Here is a 21,198-nt window from a genome sequence, read left to right on the forward strand (position 1 = left end):
AAAGGGATGCAACCAGCACAAACAACGCCAGCAGCAGCCGGCTTCCTCGTCCCCCTTCTAGCTACGCCAGCGCCGCGGCACGGAGAGCGCTATATGAAGCTCTCCCATTGAGTTACATGAGAGTTTCATGACCAGTAAAAGTACTGAGGGACCATGACTTTACTTACCTCACATTTACATCATAATTACTACAAATAACATCCCATATACTTTCCTTGGCTTTCTCATCTGTTAGTTCCAATTAATGTTGTTTCTAGCAAAGAAAAAACGAGAACTTAAAAAATTCCCCTTCTTTCGCTCATTCATAGCGAGGGTATTGTTCCGACAGACTGCATGCCTTCAGGTAGAATGTGAGGGATTATTGGTCAGCTGCCAGCTCGTAAAAAGATTGCATGCTTCGCGACGCCAGTAGGCAGAAAAAGAGTGTTCCAGACTTGCCGTCATGGCCACTAGCAGCACTGACTAACATTCCTAGGTTTAAATGCACATATATACCCCATAAAGTGCACGGGAGGATGACTGCCGCCGTAGCTCAGTGGTAGAGCATCGGACGCTTTATTCGAAGGTCACAGGTTCGGTCACTGCCGGCGACAAGTTATCTTTTCGTCCACTTTACTTTCTTCACATTTTCATCATAATTGCTACAAATAACATCCCCTATACTTTCCTTGGCTTTCTTGTCTGTTAGTTCCAATTAATGTTGTGTCAAGCAAAGAAAAAACTAGCTGTTAAAAAAAATTCCCCTTCTTCTGTTCATTCAATGCTAAAGAGTCGCATTGTCCGTAAGACGACTCCATGGTGAAAAAGTGAAGCACTTTTTCTTCTCAATTGATTGTATTGCTGGGCACAACATGACGTCACTTAGCTAGCCTCAAAAAGCCAACTTCCTCAGACTCTTTGTTCCCTCTTTCCGAGCCCTCTCTGTGCTGTGGCAAGAGCATTCTCGCAATGCTTCCAGACTACCATTTGCGCATGAGTCGGGTTGCCTGTGTTATGAGTGACCGTCGGTGGCGACACAGTCTCCATGAGAATGGACGGGCGATGTGTTCTCACACTACTGCAACCATCCCAGAAATGGACTCCCCGCGACGAGGAGCGCCCGACAAAGGGGCGGCAGAGATAATATGAACTAGCAGAGAGACGTCAAAGTTCGTGATGTCTTCACAATGGGCCAATTTGACATGGTTAGGTATGCTGTGGTGCCGACCGGTCACCATAAACGCTTTCCTGCCCTTCTGGGGAGAGGCAGATGAACTTGCCCGAGTATCCTGTTCTCCCGGCTGACCCCACAAGCGGGCCGTTGACCGCAGGAACTTTGCTGCTTCAGTGAGTGCAACGACCCCTCAGCGACAGTGTTATTGGCTGGTGCCATGGTGGGTGGTGTCGTGTCTGTGATTGGTTACAATCAAGAAGGAGGAGCCAGCCTGAGGGGTTATAACGACGGTGCTGAGTGAGAAAAAGGGGCTCCGAGCCCTGGGTTAAAGGCTCATCCAGTTCGCTCGTCGCTGAACTCTTACCCTTTCACTATGTAAATAAGTGTACAAAAAGTGTCAGTAAACCTGTTTGATTTCGTTTTCCCAACTTGCTAGCATCAGTTCCTCAACCCGGAGACTCTGCCACGCTGCCAAATGGAGTCCGGGTAAGTCGCAACCCTAACGTCGCAACAACTGGTTGCAACGGTAGGACGGATTTAAACTCCGGTCGCAACACCTGGTAGATAGAGATCCGCTTCAAGTCGAGCTTCGGCAAAATTGTCCAAAAGTGCGTTCAACAGGAAACTAAACGATTTAACACACTTCGTTTTCCATTTACAGCGAAGCTGTATATGGCTAGGGCATTCTGTTTGTATGCCAAAAACTCTCTAGTGCCCTCTACTGGGGTGGAAGTGGGCTTCAGCCTTTTGGAGCAGCTCAGGGAGCAGGAATAATGGTATTTTGGAGCAGCTTCGGAGCAGCAAAATGAGAGTTTTGGAGCAGCTTTGGAGCAGGTTTGGAGCAGCTTCGGAGCAGCTTCGGAGCATCAAAAAGTGTGTTTCGGAGCGATGCAAGTTAGTTTTGGAGCATACTTCTCAAGTCAAACATGATCGTTAATTGACATTTTTTATTTCTGGTTAACACAAAAAAATTCTAGTGGTTTTTACTAAACATCCAATACTAATGAGCCGACCAGACTTACCACAAATTAATGATATACATGTACATATGATCCCATCACTAAAACATCACAGCTGACAGAGCAGTAACTTGGAGGTATAAACGATGCTTTGGATCACTACAGTTCCCTAGACCTCAGACAAATGAAGAATGTTCATGTCAATAAAACAACGTGACTGAGATGAACAACTGAAGACATAAGATAAAAGTTACCTTTATTCTAAACCTATTGACACTCTATAAAATGAATTTAAAAAAAAGTCAGTTTCACCGCAAGGGTGAAGCAATGAATGCGATAGCAAAAAATTGTAGTGTTATATGAAGTGAGGCGGGCAGCTAACTGTTTTGCCTCCGATCTCGCGTAACCCGAAAACGCTGGTGTAAGAGAATACGGCCGCTCCAGGGAAAGATGTGCTCCCCATAGTCACTTCGCGTTGAGAGCGCAGCACGTAGAAGGGTATACGAGCCACCCGCTGTTATGGCTGTCGAGATAGCGCGCGCGCCAGCGATCGCACCCTTAGATTCAAAGTTCGAAGTTGCTGCTCGCGCGACAGCCCCCCCCCCCCTCGCATCTTTTCAGAGTCGTTAAAGGCCAACTCCGGCGATTTTTCGAGGTCGATGGATCTCAATGACATTCACTGGGTACGTTCCTTTGCACATTTCCGTCATTTATGCCAAATTACAGGCTTGACACATGCGCAGACTGTTTGCAAATGAATTTTAAAGATTGTCTGCAAACGCCCTCCTGGCTTCCCACAATTATTGGCAACATTGCGTCTGTGACGTCAGTATTGGGAAGGCGGTGGAAGTGACGCAGCCGAGGGCACCACTAACTTCGGCCGCTACAGCGAGCGTCTGTTGTGCTCGCCGAGGCACTGTCATTATCAGACGCGGCACTGTCAGTCACAGACATTACAGCTGATGCGCGGCGTGCTCACCTCTCCGCTAACCTGCTCGTCCTGGCTGTCACAGTTTTCATACTCCGCGCCGGCGTGACCGGCATGCCTTGCACGACTTCGATGTTGCAGAATCGCCAAATTTTGAGGCAATGTAGCAGGTTGTAGCAGCCAGGGCACTTTGGCGCAGTCTGGCGCAATTGGCGCAGCGGTAGCATCACTGCCTCTTGCACGATTGCTCGGATCGTCTCGCGCAAGTCGTCGGAACCAAGGGCATGAACAGCTGCGCTGTCTTTAAATGTGCGGCGATTGTACTGCCGGGTGCGCATCTCGAGCGTCTTCTCGATCTTTGTTGCAGCAAAACTTCTTTGCAGACTAGTTGGTTCATACTTGTAAACTCGACTTGCTGCGCAACCAGCAGGAATGAAGGAGGGAGACAGGAAAGAGCGCTCTTTCCTGTCTCCCTCCTTCATTCCTGCTGGTTGCGCAGCAAGTCGAGTCTTCTCGATGGTTGTTGCCTCCGCGAGGAATTCTTGGATGGTCTTGGGTGGGTTTCTGATCAGTCCCGCGAACAGCTCCTGCTTGATTCCTCGCATGAGGAAGCGAACTTTCTTCTCCTCGGGCATGTCAGGGTCTGCGGGGCGGAACAGTCTCGTCATTTCTCGTCACGTGGTCGTGACGTCGACGAAGGCAGCAGTCAGCACGTCGAGATGAAACTCTTTATTAGGCCAAACTTGTGGCCGAGAAACTGAAAGCTACTGCAATACACTGATAGCGGCGAACAGAGCGTCGACCGTCGATCAAGTGACATACAGGCGCTATCGAACTTTCCAGCGATATCGCTGGCGGCGGCGTTATCTCTCGACAAAGCTGGAACATTCGCGTGCGGCGCGCAATCTTCACAAAACGATCTACTACAATCGCGAAGTTTCTCGAACAGTGCTTCGCGGACAGCGTCGAGCGTTGGTAACCGTCCTTGCTGGTCCAACCCGAATACATCAAAATAAAATAACAAGTGGGCGTGGCAATATTAAGCAATGTAAATTAAATAGTGGTCCAGTTCGGTTTTAAACCTGAGCTAACTCAATTTTCCTATTGAGAAATGTCAATTTTATGGGTGGGCCAGGTCGGTTTTGAACGTGGGCTAACTTAATTTTTATATTGGGAAATGTCAATTTTATGGGTGGGCCTGGTCAGTTTTGATCATGGGCTAACTCAATTTTTATATTGGCAAATGTCAATGTTATAGATGGACCAGGTCAGTTTTGAATGTGAGCTAATTCAACTTTCATGTTGGGACATGTCAATTCCATGGATGGACCTGGTCAGTTTTGAATGTGGACAAAGTCAATTTTCTTTTTGGGCAATGCCAATCTTATGGGTGGGCCAGGTCGGTTATCAAATGGGCTAAATTCCGTATTGGGCAATGTCAATATTATGGGTGGGCCAGGTCAGTTATCAACGTGGTCTAACTCAATTTTTATATTGGGCAATGACAATCTTGTGGGTGGGCCGTGTCGGTTTCAACGTAGGCTAACTAAATCTTGGTATTGGGCAATGTCAAATAACTCAATTTTTGTATTGGGAAATGCAAATTTCATAGGTGGCCCAGGTCAGTTTTTAATGTGGGCTAACTCAATTTTGGGAGTGAACCAAGTAAATTTTGGGAATGGGCCAGGTCAGTTTCACACACAGGTTAACTCAATTTTCGAATTGGGCAAAGTCAATTGGGGGGAGGGGGGCACACAAATTTTAGTGGCAGGCCATGCAAATTTCTTGGGTGTAGGCCAGGTCGGTTTTCAGTGACACTGAAGCACGATGTAACCACTTGGTCACTTGGGTTTTGTTACCATACAATCCTAAGGGAAACTATAGAGAAAAATCTTTCTTTTTTTTATTAGTAGATCACCACACTTGCCGTGAGAAGACTCTTGGCAAGCGAAAAAAGGTGCAAAAAGAAAATGTTGGTGGCGATGCTACCTTTAAGTTGCCCCACAATCACTATCATGTCAGATTTTGACAGCATCTACGAGGGATTTTGTAGTTCCTAATCAGTAAATATGAAGTACATTGTCCTCTAAGGGGGTCAGAGACTCAACATACCAAGTTTCAGGAAATTTTGTTGAACCGTCACGAAAATACCATAAAGCATTTTGAAATCCGTGACATAACGAACAGACATTTCAGCAGGAAATTTTAAAATGAAACTTTGACCTTGACTTTCCCTTCTATTTATAAATCTCCGATCGTGAAATTAACATTAGAATTGTCAGAGTATAATTTATCCGTCTAAATTGATTAATTGTTTCACTTGCCTGCCCCATAAACGCCAGACGAATGCAAGAATACTTTTTTGATGAGCAAACTATTAAAAATTATACAGCATATCAAAGCTTTCTGTTCAACTAGGGTGGCGATGCGGGCTTGTTGGTTCATCATACTTGAGAAAGAGGTAGCGCCCTTAATTCTTAATAGTTTGCACATCAAAAAAGTATTCCTACCCTTTTGAAGCTTATGTTTCCTAGTATCCGGCTATGTGCCTAAAGCAAGATTTCGATGAGTAGTTCTTGCTCCATTGTTCTCGCAAACAATGCTAATTAATTTTAATTAACTTTGGAACTAATGGACATATTTGAAGAATAATTGCATATTTGGAATCAGCAAAGAAAACTAAACAAGACTGTGCAGTTTCATTAAATTTGGTAAAGGGAATCTTGATGATTTTTAAAAACCCTCTTCCCCCCTTAAGTTGTCTGCAGGCAGTTGTTGGCATGTCATGTTTTGCGCAGACATACACTGCACCCTCGTCGAGAAAAAAGATGGACCAGTTTTTGGAGCAGCATTGTGCTATCAAGTTTTGTGTTAAGCTAGGTAAAAACGGAGCAGAGACACTCGAAATACTTCGGAAAGCCTACGACGACGACACAATGAAACAAGCTTTCATGTGGCACAAGAGGTTCCGGTAAGGTCGCGAGTCCGTCAACGACGATGACCACTCAGGATGCCTGTCGACATCCCAAATGGACAACTCAGTGTAAAAAGTTCGTCAAGCTTTGGACAAAGACTGGCGATTATGTATTCAGATGATTGCAGAGGAGTGTGGAACACCCAAAACAATCGTTCATCGTGTTTTAACAGAGGATCTTGAAATGCGGAAAGTCTGTGCGAAAATGGTGCCAAAAGTCCTGACGAGTGAGATGAAAGAAGAGCGTTTGTAGAAGTGCGAGGAATTGAGTGAACACTACAAAATGGACCCAGAATTTTCGGACAGAATGATCACAGGGGACGAGATGTGGATTTCTGAGTATGATCCCGAATCAAAGCATCAGAGCAGCGAGTGGCACACCACGGAGTTTCCTCGCCTGAAAAAAGCAAGGATGAGCAAATCGCGAATCAAGGCAATGCTCATTGTGTTTTTCGACAGGAGAGGTGTCATTCACAGTGAAATCGTGCCACAGACACAAACAGTCAACAAAGTGTTTTACTGTGAGGTGCTCAAACGGTTGCACACCAAGGTTCGACGCGGCCGAAAAGAAATTTGCAACAACTAGATCTTGCACCATGACAATGTGCCAAGCCACACTGCGCTCATTGTCTCAGAGTTGCTGGCCAAAATAGGAGTGGCAACACAGCCCCAGCCGCCGTACAGCTCTGATTTGGCACCACCAGACTTCTTTTTGTTCCCAAGGATCAAAAGAACCCTGAAAGGAACTTGGCATGGGACGCTGGAGAATGTAAAAGCAGCTGCGACTACGTCCCGTTGACGGCTTCCAGTGCGCCTTCAATGATTGGGTGAAGCGAGGGCCATAACTTGGGGGGGTTGAGGGGGTTCTGACACCCCCGAAATTTTTCCATGCTTTCACTTTTTGGGTGACACTAAAATACTTGCACACCCTCACAGCGACCACCAGTTGCAGAGTTAGCCGTTCTACACACAAACACCCCCCGAAAAAAATTCCTGGGTACGGCCCTGGGTAAAGCATTGGCAACGGTACATCGAAGCAGGGGGGAATGTACTTTTAAAAGTTGTAAAAAGATTGTAAACTGATACTGAATAAAGGATTTACAAAAAAAAATGATTCTGGGAACTTTTGGGACAGACCATGTATAGCTGAAGTATAGCTTTCATTAATGTGATATGCATGTATTTGTTTCGTGCGGAATTTTGCGTGAGGAGTGTTGTTTTATATCAAGTGGTTTGCTGTGCCACCGTCGCCTCCTGCGCCTCACTCTATCCACTGCAAAACTCCCAAGGTCTGTGACACACCACTTGAGGCAGCCATACTCAAGGGACATAGAAGGACCAGAAAACACAAGCATATCGTAGTTGTGAGGGCATGAACAGCGCGACTTCCTTACATCACATGCAACTATTTACTATCAGAAACAGTGGCAACAGCAGCGCCACCGCACAACAATGATGTCATAACATCACACAGACTTATTCAGGCTCTGGTTATGAGTCGAGTGACGAATGGCCTGCCACACCACTCACTCGACAAAGCAGATGCAAGCAGACACGTTAATGAGGTCTGCGTACTATCGGTGTCAAATGAAACGCAAACAGCGGCAAGCATTCGCAATGGTATAGTGTGCGCCTTCCAGTCATCACCATGGACAGGTGTACATCTTTCGGTTTGGCAGCACTGCGCATACGCGTGCCTGTCCATGGTGATGACTAGACTTTGCGCACTATACCATTGTGAATTCTTGCCGCTGTTCGCGTTTCATTTGACGCCGATACCATCTTTAATAGAACTTCTTTCAGTTGCCAAGCTCCCCACCTCCGCTGTACTCCGCAGGCGGCGCACAACCGACTTCCAGTACAGGTGGCGCTACTGCAGCAACAGGCTCTACGTAGCAGACGGCGAAGCGCGAGTGAAGGCGGCGGACAGCTGCGATTGTCCGCGCAAATATTGAATTGCTTATCAACAGAGTTGCAAAAACGACTTATTTTTCCGTTTAGGTAATATTGTAAACAGCAGAATGGTCAGCAACAATATCTGAGACCAGGTCTGCACATGTTCTGAGTTACACGAATGACTGTAGGCACCGTGAGCATGGCCGTCGCTGCTGCTCTCGTCATGTTCATTGCTCATGTTCAAATACCAGAAGAGCTGATGTCACAGCTCTTCTGTGAATTGTATTTTTACTGCTTTGAAGTGACACCCTTTCAATAATTTTCTTTTTTTCTTTATTGTCATAGTGTGCTTAACTGCATCGTAAAGCACGTACTTCGTTATGACCTACAGTTTTTCATCTTTCCCTTCAATGAAGTTGCCGCGATAACAGCGGATAACACTGGCGTAGCCGGGGTGGGTTAGACCCCCAAAATTTTTCAATTTTGCATGTGTGTATATACACACAAACATACAAGCACACACAAATATGCATAAAGTATGACTGAACCCCTCCTCCCGAAAAAAATTTCCGGTTATGCTCCTAGTGGTTAAAGCTGTTTGGCTGCTGATGGACAGGGAAGACACAGGTTTGATCCTGGTCGCGGCCTTCACATTTCGATAGAGGCGAAATGCTAGGTCCCCGTACGTGTACTTTGCTATTCCGCTGCCCGTTAAGCAACCCCAGGTTGTCGAATTAAATTGTCCGCAGCCCTCTACTACAGCGTCTCTCATATAGCCCGAGTAGCTTTGAGACGTTAAACCCCTATAAACCAACATGAATAAACATTTCCAGCAATTATTACTCACATGTATACCTTGACTGTAAATCAGTACCGTAGACAGGGGATGTGTTCGGTATTTCTACGCCCCCCTCCCCCCCCGGGAATTAAACTTCTGGCCAAGCCCCTGCTGTCAATAAATTAGCCCTCCCGGACTCGGTGCTTCCGAATTAGCTGAAAACTATCATAAAAATTCAATTAATGAAAGTGATAAGGGGTACATTTATAGACTACAATAGTGCATGTAAAAAATGTGCATAAATCACGTGTTTAATTGAAATGTTTGCGAGTTGCTTCAGTATTTACAATAATTACCCACCAACTCTGAAAACTTTCAGTAAACACGAGCCATTTCGATCCTGGCTTTCATGACTTGCTCATTAATGATACTTGAGAAAACCAGCAAAAAAAGACACTCACACGAAGGAAGGAATCACATCACCACACTGGACTAGCAACTGACATATACTTGAAAACCACACTGGCTTCAAAAAACCAAAACAGCCCTCAGCTCTCAGCATATGCTCTCAGTAAAGTACAAAAAAAAATGATTAAACATAATATTTGCGTCTGTTTTCGCAGGTTTTCTCAAGATCAGAACTGGTCCAGCAAGGACCACTGCTACAGTACATTCGTTCATTAATTTGCAATTTGTCTCACAGCCTTTTATCTTGCCTGATCATGCCGAGCCCAAAAGTGCCGCGGTCATTTCTTTGTCCTATTGCCGCTGCGCAGCCCAGCACAAAACATGTCGGCATTGTAGACGCGTAACACATGTAATCTCTTTTCCTGCGTATTACAAAATCCGGAATCTCTGTTCGTCAATACAACGCAGTGACCAGGCCCGTAGCTAGGAATTTTTTTCGGGGGGGCACTCGCTGAAAGGCTTGAGTATTTGACACCTATTTTCGTTGTTTATTTTCGGTAAAACACCATGTATCATAAAAATTTCGGGGGGGGGGGGGGCCTCCCCCCTGGCTACAGGCCTGGCAGTGACTCATCTGATCCGGCGCGCCGATACAGTAGCAGCCATAGCAGCGGCCGCACCAGCGCACCTCGCTGAAGCCTGACGCGACTACAGCACCACTTGCCGCCTCCGCTGTGGTGAGCCGCACAACAGAGCCGAGTTTTCAAACTGAAGTAGTTCTAGAAACATTGGCCGATAGTACAAGGTGGGACTAGGGTTCACTAAATGCACGTCAACCAAAAAGTTGATTGCACTTGGACTGCACAACACATATGCCAAACTGAAAGCAGCCATCCTTATCTCCCAGAGGGAATCAAATCAAATCAAATCAAATCAATGCCTGAGCCACAACTACACTGGAAGGTAAGTTCTCCCAAGAGCAAGTATACAGCCCACCCCAACACCTGGAGGAGGTGTCAGTAGAGGTGAAAGCCATGACCACAGTGCACGATGCCAAGCTAGGTTCAAACAACTTGGGAAACAGCACGGAAAAAAGACTGCAGCCGCACACTGTACGTGGGTGCGGCCCGAAACGAGTTCAGCAACGAGGAACCTTATGGGAACAACAGAAATAAAAACAAGTACCAGTACCCTGTGTCTGTGATGGCTACCATAGTGGGTGCAGTGTCTGAAGGTAGGGTCAGAGCACAGTGTCGCCAATGCGAGTTTCACACAAGGGCAGTCTACAACGGCTTGATGCGTAGAAAGAAAATCCTATCCTAGGATGGCCTCGTAAGATGAGCAGGGAAAGACGACAAGTTTAAACTTAACAGCAGATACCATTTTGAATAACAACACAAACTATGCACTGAGCCAAAGGCTTGATGTGATGCAAGGTCGCAGTACACAGGGAAAGACTGCTAAGCGGCATGAACACTTTTTTCAAACTGCAGCACAATTCTTCACTGATTACAGAAACGGCAGTTCCTGTGCCGACAAGTGCATGTAGGCACCTTGTACTAATAGTTCAATTTTGTTAGACGGATAAAAATGGGGTCTTGGAAAGCTCAAACAACAATACAGTTTTTGCCTCCAGAACTGCGGCTGTCAGTTTTCCACTAGCACAGAGCTAGCTAGGGTGGCGAAGCATCGGGGTGATGGACTGGTGACATGGCGAAGACGTTTGGCGTGAGTCAAAGGAGAACAAACTTGTGAACGATGAACACGGTTATAGCCTGAGGAAGTGGCACAGTCTTGAGAACCGGGCTATCTGTCCCACCAAACCGCATACAAAGCATACGGGCCGAATCATAAGTGCATCATGGCCTAATGGCAGACGGACAAGGATGGGGCATCATGCATGATGAGGACATGGCACGCCTGTAGGTGTCAAACAGGTGGAGCCTGTGGTCTAGCAACAACGGCAGCATAAGTCAGTGGTGTAGTGACACAGACCTGGAGGCCTGGACAACTTGAGTCTCTAAAGAAGCGGGTCTAATGAGGTTGCTGACTCAGGTATACGGGTGACAAAAGAAAGCTGACACGCAACTTCCTCACAGATTAACTGTTTTGTCTGTGGCAGTAAGACAGCATGATCAGCTGGGGCGCCATTGGCAAGGCTGGAAATGTCTTCCGTGTCTTCGGCAGCATGGCGCAGTAAGGCATGCTGCTTTCGCATGTTGCCATTAGACTGAAAGAGTTGTACAGTTGAACCCCTCAATAATGAAAGCCCTCAAGAACGAAATTCTCACGGCAACGAAAAAATCTGGTGTCCCCGGCGAACGTCCATAGAGTTCAATGCATCGTCCCCCTCTCGACAGCGAAGAGATTTTAAAAGCACCCCCCAATAACGCAACTTTCAGGTAGTGATCAGCAACATTTTTTTCAACCCATGAGCTAGTTGGAAACCCAGAAGTTGGAAAATCGCAGCACCACTCATTCGACCAGTAGGGCACATACGTTTCCGCCAACAAGCATCGGTGCGATCATTGCATTCAGTCAGATGAAGATAGAAATAAGACTTCCTTTTTTCGCTAAGAACCGTCTTTTACTAACGCCACTGTTGGCAACTACAACGGCACATAAAATTTCAAGTGATGACACCTGAAAAAGTGGCATTATGCTGACAGACATTCTGTAGACTGCCTCACTGCTTGCTGCCGCGCATCTCTCCATGCGCACGCCGATATCTCCCGCACCTTGCTTACGTGCAGTGTTGTTTGGCCTTTCGGAAAGATGCCGCCTCCTATTAAAAAGCATAAGTTTTTGACATTTCAGGAGAAGTCTAGGAACCGCAAAAGGCAGAAAAAAGGCAAATATTGCAGAGTTCAGCCTCCCGTGCAGCTCGCTGTCTACAATTCTCAAATCGAAAGGCAGCATAATGGCGGCACTTGCACACGTGCACAGCACGGGACGGTGGCAATACCAGTCTATGATGACGTCGACAAAGCCGTTTATCAGGGGTTTCTCAACAGATACCCTTGTCTGGAAGCCTTCTGCAGCAAAAGTCTATTGAATTTGCGTGTATTCTCAGCCACAACCACTTCAAGGCGAGCGTAGTAAGAGGTGTGCGTATTTTTCTATTTTCACAACAACAAAATTCTCATGAGAACAAACAAAAACCATTTCCCCGGCAATTTCGTTACTGAGGGGTTCGACTGTGTCACGTCGGCAACCACCTGTAGGTTCCTAGCGACCAGCATCTGAAATGCATCGTCGCGACTCCTTTCATTATGTGCTTTATCTTGTCCATTTCGGCGAGAGCTGGGTCAATGGCACTTGCAAAGGGAGAGCACATCTTTAATGTAACTGTTGAATGTCTCGTCCCTGCATTGGACCCAACTGCGCAAACACCGTTCTGTGTGACACCGGCACACAGCAGGAGGACCAAAGACCTCTGTGATAGCTGCCATGCAAGTTGGCCAATTCGCGATTTCTGTTTCATGGTCTTTAAACCAGAGGCTTGCCAAATGAGTGATGTAAAAGCAGGCGTTTGTGAAACCGTTGCGGTCATCCCATTTATTATAGGCACTCACTCGTTTGTACTCAACTATCCAAGGCATGCCAGCACAGAATACTGTCGTTGGTATGGGAGCAGCTTGCGAAGGATCACCATCAGTCATGCCGAAAGGTGATACTAGCGTCTGGCTGCGGTGTTCCAGGATGAAGAGAACCTCTACACTTCCACCACATAAAATGGAAGCGTTGAAGTTCAATCGGGTCTGGACATTGCTTTGCAGAAGCCTCTTCGAAAGGCAGGTCTGGCCACAGGCAAACACAGGCATGAGTGTCAACCACAACCGCCTATCATCGTCTTCCTCTTTTCTCCAACAGAGGAGCATCTGTCGTTCGCATTCAGCACACCTGATTTTTTGGCAAATGCATGACCCTTTTCAAGTTTAACTGCCAACACAGGGTCCTAGTTACAAACCACATTAACTCTTTCGCTACCGCACCCGTAGGGCGTATTACACTCAAACCTCATTATAAAGAAGTCGCATCTACCACGGAAATAACTTTGTTATATCCGAAAATTCACTATAAACCTATATTCTTAACACTGTATCTATGACAAGACTATTCTTCATTTACTAAGTTATAACCAATAATTTGTTATATCCATGTTCGTTATATCAAAGTTTAAGTGTAGCTCGCTATCGATGGCTTATTATTATTATTATTATTATTATTATTATTATTATTATTATTATTATTATTATTATATCTGGGGTTTAGCATCCCAAAACCACGATATGATTGAGGGACGCCGTAGTGGAGGGCTCTGGAAATTTCAACCACCTCGAGTTCTTTAACGTGCACCTAAATCTATCCACACGGGCCTCAAACATTTTTGCCTCCATCGAAAATGCAGCCACCGCGGCTGTGATTCGATCCCGCGACCTTCGGGTCAGCAGCCGAGCGCCATAACCACTAGACCACCGTGGCGGGGCATTGATGGCTTGAATTGCCACGCCATTCACAGACACAATGTGTCGTGAAGGAGAAGGTGGAAAGCGCAAACGGCCACCGCCGGATTTTGAAAGATCGCAGATATCGGCATTCCGGTGTGTTTGCAGCTGATTTTATCGATTTAACAAGCAGCAGTGAGCCTGAGGCTGCTGCCTTTTTGTCGGACTTTGACTCTGAGAGCACTGACGATGCAAACCAGCCCGGAACATCAGTCAGCTTCGGGCCATCTCAGTTCGCATTTCAGCACCAGCATGCCAGGATAGAACCTTATAGAAACTGTAAAAAATTAATGTACGACTAGAAAACCAAGCAGAAAAAAGACATGCAATGTTACGCTATGCTTTACATCGAGGAACTGCTTTGCCACACTGCATGCCCAATTGTAGTGCTTACAGTAAGGTTATTGTTGAGGAAGTTGTGTTCAATACAAAGGCTTGAATTTTTCAGAGAAGGTGCCTATTGGACAGCAGTACATTTTGTATATCACAATTTCTCTTATATCTTTTTCTTAGTAGACAGAAGCATGTCTTTACGAACTCTGTTCAATTTTGTCCCGCAATCTTGAATCTGGCAATTTATATCACCCGCATAACATACATCTCATTAATGAAACTTGTATGTATGACAAGTTCATTAATTTGGTTTTAGGTTATGTATTACATAAAATATTAGGTGCAGTAGTTCCTTCAGCAAAGAAGATCTAGTACAAAAAACCACCTACTTTCCCCACAGTAGGAAAAAAGAGTTAAAAGGGGCCCAAGTTTTGAATGAAGCCTCACAAGGATTCTTTCTATATGTAAACACTACTGCACAGCAAAAATGTGTCCATCCAGCAATCACGTATTATTAATTCTCATGGCCATTCATGAGCACTCCTCTTTGAGATCAGGCAAAGCGGCAATTGTGCTCAACAGGCTCTAAGGATCACGTGAGCAGGAAAGGACCATGGAAGTCAATTCCAAACACCCTGTTGATGAAACCACAAAGTGTCGCTCGGAGACCCTGATGTATACCATCAAAAGACATCTATGCTAGCCTAAGCAGGTAAAACAAAAAAAAGAAGGTGCATACCTGATGAGGAATTCTTGTACTTGCTTTCGTGAACGTACCTAATGTACCCTGAAATATAAATAGGCACAGTTAACATCTACGTGGTTATGGTGCTTTACAAGCATGCACCAAAGAACTTAGAAAGCAGGTCATAGAGGCTACTGGTGCAGTTTAAAATTTATTTTGGTCACAGTCAGGGCAAAAGGCATTATTGAAGGCACACAAACACCACAATATTAAGTTTCTGCAAAATGCAATATTAGCTGAAGCACTCCTAAATGGGTGGTCCAAGAAGCACAGCAGTGACGTGATCGACCGAAGCCACTTCGGCACAGCTTCTGGAGCAGCTAAAACCTCGCTTAGGAGCAGCATAACAACCTTTTGGAGCAGTTACCAAGCACGCATCTTCAAGCGCAAACGTTTGTCTCTAAGCTGCGGTAGTTGTACCACATGTTTAACAGAATAGATTTATGCACAAATACATGCATGTTTAGTTAGAATACTCTGAAAGACTAAATTAAGTTACTGCTCTTTTTTTTTCTGCGGATAGCCCTAAGTTTCCTTAGTCCCGTGACCTCAGGTCCCCTAACGTTTTCCCGGAATACACGTCATATTTGTAAATGCACATGACTTTCCCTGATGCTTTAGTTAGAGTACTGGAAGTACAAGCTGTGTAAATTTTCAATGCATTCTGTTCACTATACAGAAGAACATTTCTGATGACGTTTGTGCTTTCAGAACACCCCTCAGGCCTTCACTGCACAGTGAAGTGCCTGCTGTTGTGCTTTATGGAGAGAACCGTCAGGATCCTCGTTCATGGGCGGTTAATAAAATACAGGGCTTAATAATTAGTTCTTTGTGCCCAATATCTTATTTGTACTCCACGAAATTTGCGGTAACGGGAGGCTTCGTATTTAGGTTCGACAAGTTCTCGAACTGTTGGTGTGGTCTAGAAACAGAACAGAGATACCAGGATGCTGGGACATCATGCTTTCTCAGCAAAATCCCACATTGTTACCAAAGTCTGGTGATTGTATGAACAGACTGGACTTTAAAATTAAGCATGAACTTTTATGGAATTATATTACAACAAAAAGTGCTACAGTAGTTTGTAAAACAAACTAATTATAAGTAATATTAATGGGAACTAACAGACAATAATGCCAAGGAAATTATAGGGGGTGTTATTTCTAGTAATTAGGATATAAATGTGAAGAAAGTAAAGTGGACGAAAAGATAACTTGCCGCCGGCAGGGACCGAACCTGTGACCTTCGAATAATGCGTCCGATGCTCCACCACTGAGCTACGGCAGCAGTTAGTCAGCGCCGATCGGAGTCATGGCGGCGAGCCTCGCCGCCAGGCATTATTGTCTGTTAGTTCCCATTAATATTGTGTCTAACAAAGAAAAACGAGCCTTTAAAAGTCACCTTCTTTCCTTCATTATAAGTAAATGGTCTATTGAAGAACATACATGCACTGGTCACTGTGATTAATTAAATCAATCAAATAGTAGACTGCCGTCCAAGAACTTGTAATTTCATCAAGTACTGCTTTTCTTTAACTTGGTCCACAACATTCAGAAGCTATTTTACTGTACTTAACAATGTAGGGTCTAGTAGTAGCAGAAAACTTGCTTGGCAGGGTCACGTCTAGCAACAAGTGATGGAAGCGACTTTTTTCTTTTTGGAGCAAATTCTGAAGCAGTAAAAATGTTGCTTTGGAGCAGCCATAATTGTTTTCGAAGAAGAAAAAATGCTAGTTTGGAGATGCTATTGGTGTTTTTGGAGCAGATGGCAGAATATTCCGAACCACTCCTGGAGTAGCCAGCATGGTTTTCGGCGGGGCCTCTCGACGGTGATGCAACTACTTCATATTACGAACGAATTTATCGCAACATTGGACAAAGGTGGTCAAATAGATGTAATCTTTCTCGACTTCCAAAAAGCCTTCGACCGTGTGTCCCATTCTAACTTAATGACAAAACTTAGGAGCCTCTTAAACAACAATCAACTAGTAAAGTGGCATGACTCTTATCTAACCGCCATCAATACGTCCAAACAGCAAAATCTAAGTCTAAAACAGCACCAGTGCTTTCCGGGGTACCTCAAGGTTCAGTCCTTGGGCCCCTTCTTATTTATCTGAATCACTTGGCCATCGCATCTCCTGTCCGGAGCTGTTTCTTCACAGACGACTGCATCGTCTATCACGATATTGAGTCAATGGAGGATCAAACCGTACTAAACAACTATTTAATGGCAATAACTAATTGGTGTCAAACGTGGGAGATGACTCTGAACTCAGCGAAATGCGCTCAGATGTCAATAACACGTAAAAAAACACCACTTCCCTATGCATACAATGTGAACAATAGCCTAATCACATGTGTTGATCAGTTTAAGTACTTGGGTTTAACTATTGACCGTACATTAAGCTGGAACATGCATATTAAAAATATTGTCTCTTCAGCCTCAAAACGGCTATGGGTGCTCAGGCACCGCTTAAAACACTGCAACAGCAGTACAAAATTAGTTGCATATACATCCCTCATACGACCGTTACTTGAGTACGCAGATGTAGTTTGGGATCCATACGCTAAAACAGAGATTAAATTCAGAGAAAAGCGCTTCGTTTTATTTACAATAAATATAGTAGGCACGTGTCAGTATCAGGATTTTATGTGCAGTCTGGTCTTGGCACACTTGAATCTCGGCGGAACCGTCTCAAGATGATGTTCAGAGACTTGCAGGCATACATACACACGTCACCACCTACCCGGACGAAACACAACAAAACCATCTTGGTGCAGAACAAATGCGTACAAGGGTTCCTTCTTTCCGAGGACCATAGTAGATTGGAACGGGCTGCCAAACGAGGTTATTGTTTCCTACTTGTGATTACTGGGTGTTCTGATACTTGAAAGCGATTTACTTGTTATTGATTGTTCATTGTATTACTCCTGTTGGTGTTTATGTATTTCAGTGTTATTTTGTCGTTGTACACGACATTTACTTGTAAAAAGTGTAACCTTCTGCACTGTAACCACTCCTGCCTTGGCGACCAAAAGGTTGCTGGCAGTATTGAATAAGTAAATAATAAAAAATAAAGCATCATTTAAGCATGCCATAAATATTAATATTTGTTGTTAAAACATATGGCACATACAGTAATTGCTAATTGCAAGGAACAAATAATTAAGCAGATGGATGGTCACAATGAGCTATACATTTAAAATACCAGTACTTGTGGCAGAAATGATATAAAAGTGATAAAGTTCAGCACCAAATTACAAATGTAACCACAATCACATATAAGTGCTACCAAAGCAGCAGTTTATAATCGGTACAAGATCAAAGCAACCTATTTTCAGATTTCACCAAAATAGCCTCCGGTGAAAATTTTCTTTAAAAAAAAAACCAGCTAAATGAGCTATACACTTCAAATGCCAGTTCTTGTGGCATAAGTGATAAATGCAATCAGTCACACATCACAGTTGTCGCAGCAGCAATTAGTAATCAGTATGATATGGAACTGATTTGACACACTTGTCAGGTACAAACATAGAGCTAATCAGATATATATCGTGCCAATACTTGTGGCATTGTCAATATGATAGTATGCAGCTAGCATCCAACCTGCATATTAGCATACTAGAATGATAGTATACAGCTTGTTTTTGGTTTCGTTAAGGCTCACGTGGTTAAAGTTCGTTGTTTTCAGCTTCCCAGCACCATTTCGGAGCAGGTTCAGAACTGTTCTTAACAGAAATCACAGTTTGGAGCAGCATGGAGCAGTATTTCTCTTTTGGAGCAGTTTGGAGCAATTGGAGCAGCACTTCCATCACTGCACAGAACTTGCCAGTATGCTTCAATGACCATTGGTAATTACAGCGTGTTACGAATGGGGGTTGCGTGTCGTAAGCCGGCAGGCTGGCGAGCCGATGCAGCCGAAGATCGGACTTTCGCTTAGGAGCAGAGCAAGGAGGCAAACATTTAGAAAACAGTAACGACGTTCATCGCAGGTATAGCCGGTTATAGCAGTACAGAGCCTGCCAGCACGACCAAGGGCAGGTGTTGACCGAAGAGAAGGTGTTTGACCGGTCGTGGTGTTGCCCGATCGCAGGTGTTCTGGCACAACAAGTGTTACCTTAAAGGGATACTGAATAAAATTTTCGCTGCCGAGATAAACGGCCCAATTGAAAGATGGGGTGCTGAAATTTATTGAAACAACCTTCGTTTCAGCCAGAGACTAGCAGAAAATAATGAATTTAATGCACTTTTCTCAAATTGGCGCATCTAGCGGCTGCGCCGCAAACTAGACAGGAAGTTACGCGAAACCCGCCGGATACTGACTTGCCAAGCGTGCTCACTGCAAAATTGCTTACCAATCGACATCACAAGCCGCCACCCGCTGCCGCGCTAGTATAGCGCTAGGCACGCTAGCCGTGAGTCTCTCTAGAGTGTCAACATGTGTTCTCATGTAAGAAGGTCGGGAAGGTGTTCTCCGTGCGTGTTCTCAACCGGCAGCCAACGATTCCATTGCCACGCTCTCGGCCGCATATTTGTTTTCTCAAGCGGAGCTTGCGCCCACGTCTACGAATTTGCCATTTGTGTTGTGTGCTGCTACGTAATGTGAACGGTGAAGCACCCTGGCTCAATGCAGAATGCCTCAAAGCTGTTCTGTGCTAGGGTGTGTGAAAAGAAGCGTCGGGAGAGACAAGCCCTGTCATACCTTTCCGACAGAGCCGAAGCTTCGAAGGATATGGATTCGCGCTGCGCGCCCATCGCAGCCAAGGTGGGTGCCTTCAAAGCGTGACTTTTTGTGCTCCGAACACTTCGAGGATAGTGACTATGAGACGAGCCCTGCTTTGTTGCTGCGCTTCGGCATGTCAGCAAAATGGCAGCACCTAAAGCCTGGTGCTGGCTCGTCTGACTCGTCGTCCTCGCTGTCGCTTGACGAAGCAGAAGGGTCACACGCATATGGTTGTATTTGGCGCATCCGTTTTGGAGGCCTGTCGAACACGGAGTCGCAATCACCACTCATGGAACCACTGTCACTCACACCTTGCATCTTTGTGCGCTCGCGACACGCTCGGTAGTTTTATTGGTTTTTGAGGAAGCGCTATTTTGTCTCCCATGTAGGGACAAGGGAACAAGGCTCAGCGCCACACCAGCCACCCTCGGCACCCTCGGTTCTTGAGAGGAGAAGTGGAGAAAGGGAAGTAGCAGAGCAGGAGAGAGCGTGTCGGTTGCCCCCCTCTTGCTGAAGCATTCGACATCACGGCCGTCGAGAAGCACATTGGCGTGCAGCCGCCGCGCTTTCACAATCCACTAAAAATACGGCCAACTGCTCTAAATTATGTGAAATAAACGTTGTTTATAGCAACAGTCGTGTCGTCCAAGTTGAATGTAAGTGTTTTTGTAGCTTTTTCAAATTTTTGTTCAGTATCCCTTTAAAGGGGCCCTGCAACACTTTTTCAGCACGGTTAGAAAATGCTGCTGATCGGTAGTCAAGGCTCCTGAGAACACATAGCCAGACACAGCGCGCGGCCTGAAATTTACAATTATTTCTCGTCAGCTAGAAATTGCTCACTCTTCTCTCGATGAATGATGCCATAAACCAAATGACTGCGCTACAAACCCAAAGTCCACGGCTATTGGCTGATTTGAGCATCATGAGCTGTATAGTTACCGTGGCCGCCGCGAGATGCTGCCACAAGGCCGTGCATGCGCTCGCGATTGCACTGAAAGTAAGCCGCGCGTCCCAAGAAAAGAAGTGCTCAAGGTCATGACGCGCGCTGACGAATGGGCACACATCCTTTGGCTGCCCCCTTGTCATCCCCTCCCTGTGTAGCTTTCAGCGCGCTCGCTGGTACGAAAGGAGAGATAAAGCGCTTAGAGCATGCAACAAATCCCTGTAACTCTGCTCGTACTCGACCAATTTTTCGCAGCAGTCGATTGGTGCGGCAATAAGCTCTTCTAATGAAGCCATTCGATGATTACTTGGAAGGACCCCTTTAAACAGGTTTGCAAGCATGTTCAATCTTCTTTTCCTCCTAAAGACTGCAATATCTTGGCGCACGTTTGGTGCAAACTATGACATTTTTGTAAAAATCCAGGATGTAGCAAGTTTCACCTATTGGCACAGTTTGGCGCAGCTATCACATCATTGAGCATAGTGAATATGAGCACAAGTATGATGACATTAACCCTTTGCGACACAGCGTCCTCGTTTGGGGATGCGAACTTCGGAGGCGCGTCCCACGCCCCATGTTTCTTCAAATGGCCTGAAACTCAGTGTGCGCATTCGTGCACACTTCTTGATTGGACAGCTAGCGGTCACTTTACTTCATTGTCCTGCGTATTGCTGCAGATGATCACTTTGCTGGAGACACTACCATGTTAGACGATCGTTCGACGTGTCGCGTTCCAGGACCAACGTCAAGAGTATTTTTTTTTCTCCGCTCGAAACGAATACAACCAAAAAAGCAAGTGTGCATGCTTTTCGGGCCTAATAGTTGATTCTTTTTATGCAAGTACTGAAGC

At 45.4% G+C, this 21,198-nt stretch overlaps 1 protein-coding gene across 1 annotated transcript in view; it reads right to left on the reverse strand.

The window, feature by feature from the left end:
• LOC119379474 (WW domain-containing adapter protein with coiled-coil homolog) overlaps positions 1-21,198 on the reverse strand; it is a 467,389-nt gene that overhangs the window by 317,551 nt on the left and 128,640 nt on the right. The window contains exon 4 of the mRNA XM_037648773.2: positions 14,677-14,724. Coding sequence (XP_037504701.1) covers positions 14,677-14,724 — 48 coding nt within the window. The remainder of the gene's footprint in view (positions 1-14,676; positions 14,725-21,198) is intronic.

This window comes from Rhipicephalus sanguineus, chromosome 1 (assembly GCF_013339695.2).
Source record: "Rhipicephalus sanguineus isolate Rsan-2018 chromosome 1, BIME_Rsan_1.4, whole genome shotgun sequence".
Classification (NCBI taxonomy): Eukaryota; Metazoa; Arthropoda; class Arachnida; order Ixodida; family Ixodidae; genus Rhipicephalus; species Rhipicephalus sanguineus.